General features: G+C 40.8%; 3 protein-coding genes across 3 annotated transcripts; 1 reads left to right on the forward strand and 2 right to left on the reverse strand.

The window, feature by feature from the left end:
- The first annotated feature begins 190 nt into the window (after positions 1–190).
- LOC135501224 (uncharacterized) lies at positions 191–2,069 on the forward strand. The gene is made up of 2 exons (XM_064793211.1): positions 191–882; positions 1,114–2,069. Exons 1-2 carry the CDS (start codon positions 272–274, stop codon positions 1,277–1,279), a joined length of 777 nt encoding a protein of 258 aa, XP_064649281.1. The 5' UTR covers positions 191–271; the 3' UTR covers positions 1,280–2,069.
- Positions 2,069–5,771, reverse strand: LOC135501225 (kelch-like protein 9). The gene is made up of 5 exons (XM_064793213.1): positions 5,671–5,771; positions 4,035–5,401; positions 3,614–3,792; positions 2,904–3,300; positions 2,069–2,520 (listed from the first exon to the last, which is right to left on the reverse strand). The coding sequence occupies exons 1-5, from the start codon at positions 5,718–5,720 to the stop codon at positions 2,354–2,356; spliced, it is 2,160 nt and encodes a 719-aa protein (XP_064649283.1). The 5' UTR covers positions 5,721–5,771; the 3' UTR covers positions 2,069–2,353.
- A 1,886-nt stretch (positions 5,772–7,657) lies between these two features.
- LOC135501202 (adenylate kinase 8-like) lies at positions 7,658–12,267 on the reverse strand. Its single transcript, XM_064793132.1, has 9 exons — positions 12,149–12,267; positions 11,713–11,961; positions 11,196–11,346; positions 10,837–10,908; positions 10,453–10,653; positions 10,122–10,253; positions 9,230–9,319; positions 8,666–8,807; positions 7,658–8,407 (listed from the first exon to the last, which is right to left on the reverse strand). The coding sequence occupies exons 1-9, from the start codon at positions 12,230–12,232 to the stop codon at positions 8,092–8,094; spliced, it is 1,437 nt and encodes a 478-aa protein (XP_064649202.1). The 5' UTR covers positions 12,233–12,267; the 3' UTR covers positions 7,658–8,091.
- Positions 12,268–12,296: the final 29 nt, after the last annotated feature.

A 12,296-nucleotide genomic window follows, 5' to 3' on the forward strand; every position in this document is an offset into this window, starting at 1 on the left:
GCTAAAATGTGAAAATATTTGGTAGTTGGCATGGAATTAAATGTCTTAAAAGCATCTTAATATTCTGTTTTCAGCACGTTTTTACGAACAAAATTTATTCGACATACCATTATACTGTATTTGTCCAGCAACTGAGGTTTATATGGTGTTTATTATTGTTTGACACTTTGATCAGCAGACTGTAACCAAAGGTTTTCTTCCACATTTTAGACCTACCAAACCGGAAGTCTTTTGCAAACTGAACAAGCATCCTCATTTATTTAGCAAAAACATGCATCAAACTACGATGTTTTACTCTAAAGTGTTTCCAAAAATGTTACGCCCTCTGTATAGCTTACACAGAAACAGTTGTCGTCGCAGTTTGTGCCAGAATGTCTCCAAAAAACCCATGCCCATTGTGGGCTGGTGTATGTCCACCAAAAATATACAGGGTGCTGCACAAAATGTAAAATCTTCGAAATGCAAGGGGACTTCTCTTGGTTCATATACAAGGCTATCGCCGCCATTACCTGCAACTAAAAGTAGTTGCATATATGTGCCAGCATCTAACAGGTCATTTCAAATGTGTTCACCACTGAACAACCTGTCAAGACCACAATCGCACATCTTGGAGGCAAATTTCAAAAGAACTATTTTCACATCAGCATGTCATGGATGTCAGGAGAACGCAGACAGTGGCCCACCACTAAAAGCAGCCCTAGGACAAATGCAGGGACAGAAAATGATGATGATTTTCACTTGCAAAGTCTGCAATGAACGGTCTCATAAGCTTTTCTCAAAGACGTCTTATCAGAAAGGAGTTGTGATTGTGAAATGTCCCGGGTGTCAGAACAATCATTTGGTTGCTGATAACTTGGGATGGTTCAAGGACATCAATAAAAAGTTAGTATAGTAGCTGCATATGACTATTGGCAAACTTTGGTAAGATTTCAGGAGTGTCTTCATGGGACATCAGGTTGTCTTCATCCCAATGTATCACCCCCCCCCCCCCCCCCCCGATAATCTTTGGTCTTGGGTATGTAGATGTTCATATGATTAATAGATATCATCAAGAGTAATATGACTTCCTCTTTGGTAGTATTGATATCTCGTCATCCATTATTGTTTTTTCAGAAACATTGAAGAAATTCTGGCTGACAAGGGGGAGGTTGTGCGTCGCTTGGGATTGATGTCGGAGGATGGAGATCTGGAACTTAATCTGGAGGAGATGGTTGGCAAAGATGACGCAGAGAGGATAATGGAAGTTTCAAAAGACATGAAGAAATCCTCAGATTCTTGAGCTTTAAGAGTGAATTCTACTTTTCATGTGTTTGGACTTGATGCAAATTAAATGTGAACCGAGTATAACAAGGGATACCATCTTTGGACAGAGTTATCTGTGGAAACTATTGACTTTGGTGTGAAACTTGGACTGGATTTGATGTTCAAACCATATGCTACAGTGACTTCTTTTTAGTACAGATTGTTTATTGAAGTAAAACGACCTTGGCAATCAAAAGTTTCAGAAAGGGACTTCACGGACAACATGACCACACGAGACAGGCCAGGAGACTTTAATCATCTGTTTCTGCTGCCTCAATGTTGTTTTGAAAATGTTACCGATCTCATTACTGCATTTAATACAAGTTTCATTTTGAAATGTAATTTTAGTGTTTTATTATGGTATTGCCATTTCATAAGCAAGAGGAAAAACAACAACTCTGTATTGGTTTTCAACCTGGTGAATTACAAAACAATACCTGTTTATTCATTAAGATAAAATTAGAAAACATTCATTATAACAAAGTAGCTTACGATCTTTCTTAATCAAAACAAACAATTTCACAAACTTGGTGAACGATCTGAACTAACTTAAACAAACAAAATAACAGTTGCAATCACATGCTCACTGAAGCAAATGAGACCTACTTGACTCATAATGGCTTTCTGCAACCTCAGTAGAATTAACTTTCTCATTCGTTTCTCATCAGCTTGAAAAACAATACTTTTGACAGGAGCAGAGCCCAAGTATAAACCTTAAGTTGTCCTTCAACAAGTTGAAGGTATTGCACAATAATTGTATCATACTTTTTGCCCAAGTATTTTGGTGCATGTAAGTGACGATGGACCCACATGCACATTAAAAAGCACATAATGGCATGTCATTAATTGTTTACTCATAATGTTATTGATATACCAGCATCAAACTTGCTTTTAAAATGCTTTTATTGCCAGGTATTACAAATGCCTCGGTCCTGTATGGAAACTGCAACCATTTGAGGAATGTATCCAAATTTGTCATGATTTCTCAGATCAACAGAATTTATCGAGATTTACATTCTCAAGTCCAAATTTCTTTGAATGGCTGAATTGATCAGTTCAGAGAAAGTCCTGTGAAGGCCATGAGTCCATAAGATTTGAGTCCAAAGAGTTCCTCTGCCCATGCCTCATCTACAAAGAACCCAAACGATGGCTGAGGACCATAGTCCAAGGAATAGCAGCTGAGTTTGTAGAGTTCTTGCTCCTCACAGTCATCGAAGGCTGAAAAAGAAGGGATATAAGATGTAGACTTTGTACTTGGAACGAAGAAACAAATGGCTCATAAACTGCACTTAAACTGCACTGTAAAATCAGTCGGGAGCCATCTCGACCCTTGATGAAGCACCGGTCATATTAGAAAAAGGTTCTTCCCCATTAGGAATAAATTCTGAGCTATTTTAAGCCCTTTACTATTGTTAAAGCTTATTGTATCAACCAGCTCAGTTAAGGCATGTCAAAATTGACGAAAGTCTTCTTGCAACATTTACAAGTAGGGCAACTTCCTCCAACATTGACACTCTAAAGATTCCTGTTCAGTCTGGCATCAACTTGGCTAACAAAGCCAGATTCGGAGCCAAGATACTAGTATTCTCTGCTATACGTACAGGTTGCAAAGGAACACAGCTTTGTCAGTGTCTCCTTGATTGGATCGAATTTAAAGACGACAGCCTGGTCACACAAATTCCTTCCGTCATTATCCTCCTCGTATCCAAGTTGGCAAATCCCTGTGATATAGATTGCATTCTGTACACCACAAGCTGTAATTTGTGAGTATCCAATCATACTGGGCGCACAAGACGTCCACTGGTCAAGTTTGGTATCGTAGTATTCGATGACGTTGTGCGTCGCCATCCTGTCTCGGCCGAACGGCATCTGAAGAGCAACACCTCCAACAACATACAGATGGTCCCCGATGGTTACCATGCTATGACGGCTGCGGCCACACCATAAGCTCTTCTTCTGTGTCCATTGGCTGCTGTTGGGGTCCAATTTATACATCCACTGAAAGAAGGATTAACAATGGAGTCAAGTGGAGAGATCTTCATTGCATCATGTAGGCCTCCATTGTTGGCAAGGCTAGGACATGTTGTCTCAGTTTATTTGAGGACAAATTGGCCTCTTTATTTGAACTTGTTTCTAGGAGGAATAACTAGCTGGTTTTGTCTTCATACCAAGTTGAAAAAGAGGGGCACATGCGTCCAACTTGGTTTGACGACAATGGCTGGTGTCTTTGCCCTCTTGCTGGTGTAAAAGCCCACAAGAGACTTTCCAGACATTTAATCCCAAGTAATGCCAGTAACCAAAAGATGCCTACCTTGGATGTCTTAGTGTTCGACTCCCCATGAAAACCTCCGGAGCAATAGATGTCGCCAGCGTGGGTTGTACTGGCATGGAGAGCAAATGGAAATGGCATCTGTTCCTTCTCTGACCACCTATCTTGAGCGATAGAATACACAACGTAGGATCGCCTGGGCTTCCTCTTTTTACTGATACCTGCAGCATAAAATCCACACACGACTAAATGGGATGAATTTTGTTACTACATCACTTCCACAAACCAGGGAGTTGAAAGACGAAGAATCAATTTTAATTACCAACAGTCACACCATTGGACTTATCAATATCTGTATCAGTCTATAATGAAGTCTTCAGTTTCATTTCACACAAAGACCATCCAAAGAGATGTGTACATCCCAAGCTAACATTTTTAAAATGCAAATCATCTGTCTACTCACCTCCAAGAATATAAAGGTACTTCCCGCTTGCCTCTATGGTGAAGCACTCCCTATGCTCATCAAGGGATGACAGCTGCAGCCATTTTTGGAAACGTGGGTCGTAACGATGTAACGTTGTCTCTTTGTCATGGTAACTGCAACAGGCAACGAATAGAAAGTTGTTGAAGACAACGCTGCCCTCTATGCTCTTCTTGTCTGCTGACGAGCAGCATGTAGCAACGTTCTCTGCCTCTAACCACTCGAGGTCATCCACAGGTAACACCCACTCCTTTTCATGACTGTCGAATATTGTCAAATTCGCTGCCTTTGTGCGGAAACTAGTCAGATGGCCATGCTGTAATGGCTTGAGCATCTCAACCTCTTGGTAGCCCTGGGCGTCCATTATCAAGAACACTGCTTTCTCTTCTTCCTTGATCATGTCAATTTTCAGTAGCTGTGCCAACATTTCATATGGCAGGAGGCAGAGACGAATGTCGTCCAGTAGACTGCTCAGGTAACTCCTCCTATCGGCCAGATCATGATACACCCAATGCAAGACAAGCTTGCAAAGTACTTCCTCGGAAATGTCAGAAAGTTTTTCCGAGGCAAGTATTGCCTGGAAGAACCTGTAGTCTAGATTCAGAAAGCTGTCCTTGGCCTTGCACACGAAGACGGAAAAGTGACTTGCAGCGACATCTATGATGTCCAAGTTATACGAATCAGCCAAGGACAGGAAGTTCAGAAAGTTTGTAACTTTCAAATTTTCTTTGATATAGGCTTTACAGATATCAACTGCTGGTGTTATCTCGAAATATGACGATGTATGTAGGACTGTCGAGATGGTCTCTGATGTCAAGACCAGATCTCCAGTGTAAATGAAATCTATGATGTTCTTCAAGACAGTTCCTGAGACGTCCTTTAACTCGACACATTCACTTTCAGAGGCTGTACTGCCCTCTGGTGGAATATCAATTGACAATGACGTCTCAAAACAATTTGGAGACAACGGTTCTGTGACAGGTTTATGAACTTTGATTCCTACATTCCCAGCCTGTAGTGATATGTCACAAAGATCCTTCCCCCTGCGACGCACAACAGGGAACTCCAGACGTTCGTCAAGTGGCCCTTTTTGGATCTTTGGGGTAAGCAGGCAGCGGAAATAGGGACTAGCAGCAACGATCAGTGCCTTGTGACATTTAAGTACTGTATTGCCGGCTTTCAGAGTGAGGTCACAAAATGACTCGTCTTCCCGTAGATGTTGCAGCGTGTCGAAGAATTTCATTCTGAAGTCTCCTGACGCTCCAGCCTGAAATGGACCCTGGACTTTCCCCGAGGGGTAACCCCCACACTCTGAGTCAATCCAATCACCACCACCAGCCATGACGCACCTGGAAATAAAATGATGGCCTACAATAAGTATTCGATATGAAGTATTCTCAAAAACGTGGACTTCCAACCACCTGTGACCCTAGCCACCCTCTTCAAAAGTTACATTTCTTTCAATGAGGAACCCCTGTGATGGACAAACAGAAAGATCATCATTTGTTCCACAGAGCAACTTCTCACAGTAGCAAAAATGAATATACAATTTTTAGCAGGTGGCCTTGATCAGCATGACCCTGCAAGTGTACATGCACAGACATGCTGAAATTAATACCTTGGGCAGCTGGTGTATCCGTCATGAAGTCGAGATCCTTCTACTCCCATGAAACAACGAGGAGGTGAAAAGTCAAATTTATCAAAATGAAAATCGAACATGAAAACACAGGACCAAACTGGAACAATTTTGAATTACAAATTTCGAGACTTCTAAATAGTCCAAGTTACACCCTGTTGTTCTGTTGTGACCTGTCAATACAATATTTGATTATTTGCCAAGCTGGTGTAGTGTAATTTCTAGTAATTATGGATAATAGTCCCATCTAGCCATTTATATATCAGCTGGTTAATTATAGCATAACAGTGTCTGGTATGCAGCCATCAGCACCTGTGAATGCAGCAAGCCCTTATTGGTCAATTCAAATGGTCGGAAAGACAACAAATTGTTTTGATAAATATGACACCATATATAAGCAGTCAGATGTAACAGAACCTCGTGAAAACAACAAACTTTTGTCAGTACCAAGTAAACTTGTAGTGGGTATCAACAAAAAAACAGATAGCTAATCTGCTTGCTATCAGTCATGTCTGTTTCTGGTACTCTTGGAAGCAAATTACTGCAGCAATCTACACCATCGCAGACATGGATGGCTGTACATTTGTTATCGCCAATGACAATTTTCCACTCCTCAGAGAGCCAAATATCAATCATCAATACTTTATTACTTCGTAATGCATAAACACTGTCATATAGGCCAGAATGGGCTTGTGACTGTGAGGTAGCATATTTTACTGGATTATATGCCTACCGGCCAGCATTTCATTACGTTCCGTTATTTTATGCATTTTTCCACATAACAAACATGACCACAGTTTGACCTTTCAGAAATGATAGCACTTGGCTGACCATCATAAGGAGACCTAATTGCTTAGAGTCAAATTATGCTTTCTAATCTAAGCCGAGTCATGCATTAGTTTATTACTGATGGACCTTGAACAAGTCGTAACTGATGCCAATAGGGTTGAAGGTAAATTGCCTATTCAGTATTTTTTTCTCTTGACACTTCTTACAATGTCACATCAAATATTCAAGGTGAAGGAATATATACAAATACAAGGATGGGATCCGAGTGGTGCATCTGACAACTAAACTCTCAGCCAAAATATCCGCTAGTTTCTCAGCTGTATCAGTGTATGGGTGATGGCAGGGGAAGGCCAAGCTTCTCTTTCTAATCACAGCCACTAAGAACATAATCTTGCCTTTACAGGCACGAGCCTCAACTCATACAGCCAGCTAATGCATGCATGCATGCACGCACGCACATCATCACATCATCATGCACTGCCACTGGCACTGGAGGGGCGTGGCCCGACATCCCGATCATGTTTTATCGAATATATGTGCTTTAGCAATCCCAAAATCCTTTTAAAATGGATACTTGAGTAGGTGACAACTAACCCGAAGTACTGTTATTGACGATCTTCTCCCTTAAAGCGAGAATTTTGTGTATTTAGAAGGTGATACGCAAATGTCAAAAATCTTCGAAAAACGTGCAAGCGTTGTTGTTGTCGTCGCACATAGAACGAATTCCTGTCCTGCTGAAACCGGATATGGTCTTCGGTCTAACCATGTGGTTGTGACTTATGATGCCACAACCTGACAAGTTAGGACTGCTGGTAATGGACCAAAATGACATATCTGTCCAAAGTCGAGTAATGATATTGTAGATGTAGATAGAGGTAGATGTGAGGAATCCACTTTGCGGGCAAACGGTCTTGATAACCATTTTGCCAAGCCCAGAGTTCATGTGCAATTGTGACATTGTCAGATGCAGTCCACGATGGTGAGCCAAGTTCGCTGGGTCGTCAGGTTGTGCAGCTTGGAGGTTGAGATACTGTAAAGTGCAATGACAGATTGACCCACGCCGCCAGCTGGCAAGGATACAAAGGTGAACAAGTACGTAGTCATAAAAAGATCATCAGGCACTGTCACTGAAGTCAGATGCAGGTTTTGATACCAAATTGTGCTCAGAAGAAAAAACATCTTTTTTAGCTTCAAGATAAATTTATTTACAAGTAAATTATCCACAGTAAGAATCCATATGGTACTACCGGTATTATCATCACAGGAATGCAAAATATCGACGATAACAACATATCAAACTTACATACGGGCATTTCTTTGCTAGGTTTGGAGCCCTTCATACTGTGCGACAATGAAAGTGAAAAGCTCAATTACGCCAGTGTTGCTTTATCCTGCTGTGTGGTCAGAAAATGGTACAGACGGATGTCATCCGCACAACAGAAATAGGAGGCAGTAGGCCTACTGCTAATGAAAACTCTTTCAATTTAATGTGATCTGGAAAGTTTCCCATAACACCTTGAGAATGGGGACAATCTTGTTCGATTATCCCAACAGTAGTACAATTTTGATATTTTTTATAAAACATTTACAATTGTTAAAATTTACTGTCCAACTTTACAGATGTTTTGGTAAAGGATTCACAACCATACTCTCGATGCATTCAAATACGGTGTGTGGGTCTTGATCAGCATTTATATGTTGACCATCGACATAATAGTCCGCGATCTCCTCAACGTAAGCGTGATATCCTGACAACCTCTTTCTGACAGCATCATCTGTATCTTTTGGATGAACCTCGAGGCGATCTTTGACCTCCTGAGTACGAGGTGGGTTGTACATCATGTGATATCGGTCACCAGTGATCAGATCGGTTGCACGCAGGGTAAGACGCTCAACAACAGAATCATTTGGAACATCCAGGAAAAACACTCTGAAAGAGACAAGATTGCGATGATAAACTTGTGAAGTCAAAACCTTACAATTTGTCAATTACTAGTTAATGGAGGCCTTTTTATTTTTGCAGTTTTTTCTCATTGATGATGATTAATTACTCACAGAAGTGCAGCACTTTTCAAGAGACACTGACTCAGTTAACTCGGTCACGAGTCACAACTATCAAAGTGCTGTGATGTAACCTGACAGCTCCTGACTGAGTTTACAGTACAATATTCACAAGAAATCTGCTCACCTGTTTGGAATGAATCCTGCCCCTGAGAGTTGTTCTGCCTGTTCTCTGGTTGATGGGTAACCATGGATGACCCATCCACGACTAACGCAATCCAGCTGGCTCAGCCTGTCCTTCAGTAAGCTCAGGATGAGGGCATCAGGCACTGGATAGAAATAGGAGGAAGAAATAGTAAGGCAATTAAGTATATCATCCCAGGACATCATCATCAAGATTGCTGGTGAAGGATAACAGAGGGATGACATTTCCCACAACCCAAGGACTCCTGCAGTGAAACTCATTGAGCTGCCAGAAGGGCAACGTGGTCTTGTTGCGAGTGTGTCAAGACTCATAACATGAAGGTACCAAGACTCCTGTACTTGGTACATGGTGCCTATGCTAGGAAAAGAGACCTCACACATGTGAAAAACAGGTTTATAATTGACTCCTCCATGCTGCCTGATCAAAGACAGAGTCAAGGCCAATTGCCAAATTGGCACCAAACCATCATTGCATGAAACAGCCGCTTACTACAGCCAACACAATTGAGGAGAGCATTCCTTGAGACAGTGACTGATTGCGACTTACCCATCATATTTTTGCTGACATAAGGTTTCATGGCCGTTCCCATTTTTGTTTCATCCTCAATGGCCTGTTTGACCAACTGACCGCAGGACACTGACAGAAGAAATGGAGAGATGCAAACAAGCAATCACCCAGAGGATAGAGAACAAAAATATGAAATGCTGCTCAGTGCCAGTGAATAAGATTTGCTGAAAGGAAGAAGTGTTTTGAGTCTCCATCTGAGGTGTACAAGGATATAGGGGTGTGATATTCTTTTCTCAGATTTTGAAATAAACTCAAATCACTTCAAGAACCTTTTATGATGCATTGAATGTTGAACATTTTCTGTAACTGAAAACTTGACCTGAAAATTTAAGCAAGGACAGCAAAAAAGAAAGACAGGAAATAAGTCATTTTGCAATCGCCAAAGGATATGCAACACACAGGACATGTTGAAAAAGAAAACTTCATAGAATCAAAATAAGTTTGTGCAAAATCAAAATGTCCATTGAATTGAATGACCAACCTTTCATATCTGCATTGACATGGAATTTGATTTCTTGGCCGATTTTTGAGTCTAGATTAATCTGTTCCTTCATTAGGGTTTGTATACCGGCTGGTGGGAATAAGATGCCTGGTTAGGGAGAGGTTATTCAAGAACACCCGAAAGCCAATCATAACCCGTTAACTCGGCCTCCTCAAAGAGAAATATGCTAAACAAACATAATTTGTACCAATTTCGAATTTAGGATGGAATTTATTTGATCCACACATAACTATTTTCATTAGTTCCCATTCAAAAACTAACTTTTTCCCAATCTCAACATCTGAAGAAGTGGCTGGTTGCCACGTCAGGCATCTTGCCTGAACAAGTCCTGGTGTTTAGCACAAGAAGAACCACTGGTTGCATACGTACCATTTACAATGTTATACTTGTTGGCTAACAGTGCAGCCTGTACACCTTTTCCACTGCCAGTTGGTCCAAGTAAAACAATGCGGGGGTTATGTGGAGCGGCTGACCGTGGCTGGCTCTGGAGGAATGTCATAACTGAAAGAGTGATGGAAACAAAATAGCATACAAGTGTTATTGTTCTGTGTTGCCAATACTGAATAGATGACAAAGTGCATCTTCTTGTGTTATCTCAAATCTACGGTTCAGCAGAGATCCAATCCATGGCCAAGATGCCTCAAATAATGACAATACTTTAGATTATTAAAAAGGCTTGTCACATTCTCCTCTAACATACCTTGTGAAAAGACATCAGCTTTTGGCTGATCAGCGTTGATAACTTTTTGCACTGGTTCAAAACTTGACATGATACCATCAATGTGCCTGTGATATACTATCAACTGTTCTATGATCTCTTCCTCTGGGTTACCAGTCACTTCTTCAAGACGACTCTCAACCTCTGGATTGTTAGGCCAGTCAAAAGTCACGTGGTATACATCTGAAAAGGTGGCATTGACATGATTAGAGCAAGCTCATCATGTCATAAACTGCAGTCAAGCATGCTAAATAGTCACACACAATATTTTACTGAAGCATAATGTCAGAAATCAAACACAACTATTGTGAGATCTTGAGACACAACTTTAACAGTTGTAATGCAAGAGGGCCATCCTTTACATACCTCCAGTTTTAGGATCCACTCTCTTTCCAGCAGCTCTTTCTATGAGCACTGTATCAGGTGCATCAAGGATAACTGGATAAAAAGTATAATATGTTAGTGAGTGAACAAATATAGCTGCAGCATGAAAGGACAAAGCCTTCATTATCTTTTTCAGCCTTCATTCAATGTTTTTAAGCCTGACAGCCAGATCTGAATTCTTCAGGGTATCAGGTCATATCATGTCAGTTGCCATGTGGGAAACACAATTCAAAAGTTGTCCAAACATTAAGAATTTTTGAACCGACAACCTCTGAACAAGACAATTCATTTGGAAACTCATGAATTACAGTGCTCTGGGTTAAAATGAGCTACATAATTACCAAAATGCTTGGGATAGATTCCCTCTGCCTGCAGTGCCATTGCCTGGTCTCTTGTCTGAGGGAAACCCTCCAGCACCCAGCCCTTCTTTACACAGTCAAAAAGCTTCAGTCTCTCTTTGATGATCTGTAGCCAAAGTGCAGTCGGAATGGCCTGGAAAAAAGGAGCAGAAATATTTGATATACACTGCAGGCTTTCTGTACTTTGTCATTCATTTGTAGTATGTCTACCGTACAGTCAGCTACATGTAAGTAGGCCTATAGCAGTTATTGTCTTGTTGAATATGGACAATTTCTATACATGGACGGCTATGAACCGTCCAATAGCATGTCAATTTGAAATATGTGAAATGGCATCAGACTGAGTATATTATCGTAAAGTGTATCGGTCATTAAGTTATGTCAAGATAACCAAAGATAAGAAGATCATCTCTTTCAGGCCACCAATGGAATAGCGATAATTCATTATCCAAATTAATTTGTTTCATAGCTAGGGCCCTGGTCACTATCTTAAATTTACCTCTTTCTTCCTCACAAAGTCCTCTGCTTTTCTCTTCAGATCATTGCTAGCCTCCAAGATGAGTGTCTTTAAGGTGAGATGTGCTGTACGGAGCCTATTACACACCATCTTGCCAATGGTGTGTTTACCGGAGGCTGGTGGACCGAGGATGATAACCTGTGGCACATCATCATTGTCTCGTTTCAAAAGGTCAATGAGGAATGGTATAGGATCATCTGGCTTCGTAAGAAGCAGTTGCTCCATAAGGCGCTGTAACCGATAAATAACATTATATAATGACAACATTGAAATTGTGCACTGTCTTAGTCCAGTGCAGTGCATTCCATTATTTTGTTGTCGTTTTGAGTTGGAGACTCAAATGATTGATAATGATAGTCTATAAAAGCATGTTGAATGATCTATTGTCAGCAAAAATTCGACTAATTCTGACCAATACCTTGTAAAGTTCAAATATGCCATGTCTTTCGGAATATGTCGCAAACTCTGGGGGTATTCGGAGGGGTCTTTTGGTTTGATCCATCTTGAAACTCTAAAAAAGTTGTTGTTGAGTTGCCATGAAACACCAAGCCAAACCAATATACAAT

This window comes from Lineus longissimus, chromosome 17, assembly GCF_910592395.1.
Source record: "Lineus longissimus chromosome 17, tnLinLong1.2, whole genome shotgun sequence".
Lineage (NCBI taxonomy): Eukaryota > Metazoa > Nemertea > Pilidiophora > Heteronemertea > Lineidae > Lineus > Lineus longissimus.

What these genes read in the sequence shown, in the direction of transcription:
- LOC135501224 (XM_064793211.1), top strand. Translation starts at nt 272, where the DNA reads ATGCATCAAACTACGATGTTTTACTCTAAAGTGTTTCCAAAAATGTTA. An exon ending in TTCAAGGACATCAATAAAAA is followed by an intron (nt 883 to 1,113) that starts GTTAGTATAGTA and finishes TTGTTTTTTCAG; the next exon opens with AAACATTGAAGAAATTCTGG.
- LOC135501225 (XM_064793213.1), bottom strand. Translation starts at nt 5,720, where the DNA reads ATGGGAGTAGAAGGATCTCGACTTCATGACGGATACACCAGCTGCCCA. An exon ending in CGAACACTAAGACATCCAAG is followed by an intron (nt 3,301 to 3,613) that starts GTAGGCATCTTT and finishes TCCTTCTTTCAG; the next exon opens with TGGATGTATAAATTGGACCC. An exon ending in GCTGTGTTCCTTTGCAACCT is followed by an intron (nt 2,521 to 2,903) that starts GTACGTATAGCA and finishes CTTCTTTTTCAG; the next exon opens with CCTTCGATGACTGTGAGGAG.
- LOC135501202 (XM_064793132.1), bottom strand. Translation starts at nt 12,232, where the DNA reads ATGGATCAAACCAAAAGACCCCTCCGAATACCCCCAGAGTTTGCGACA. An exon ending in AATCTATCCCAAGCATTTTG is followed by an intron (nt 10,909 to 11,195) that starts GTAATTATGTAG and finishes CTTTTTATCCAG; the next exon opens with TTATCCTTGATGCACCTGAT. An exon ending in CAAGTATAACATTGTAAATG is followed by an intron (nt 9,320 to 10,121) that starts GTACGTATGCAA and finishes TTCTTCTGTCAG; the next exon opens with TGTCCTGCGGTCAGTTGGTC.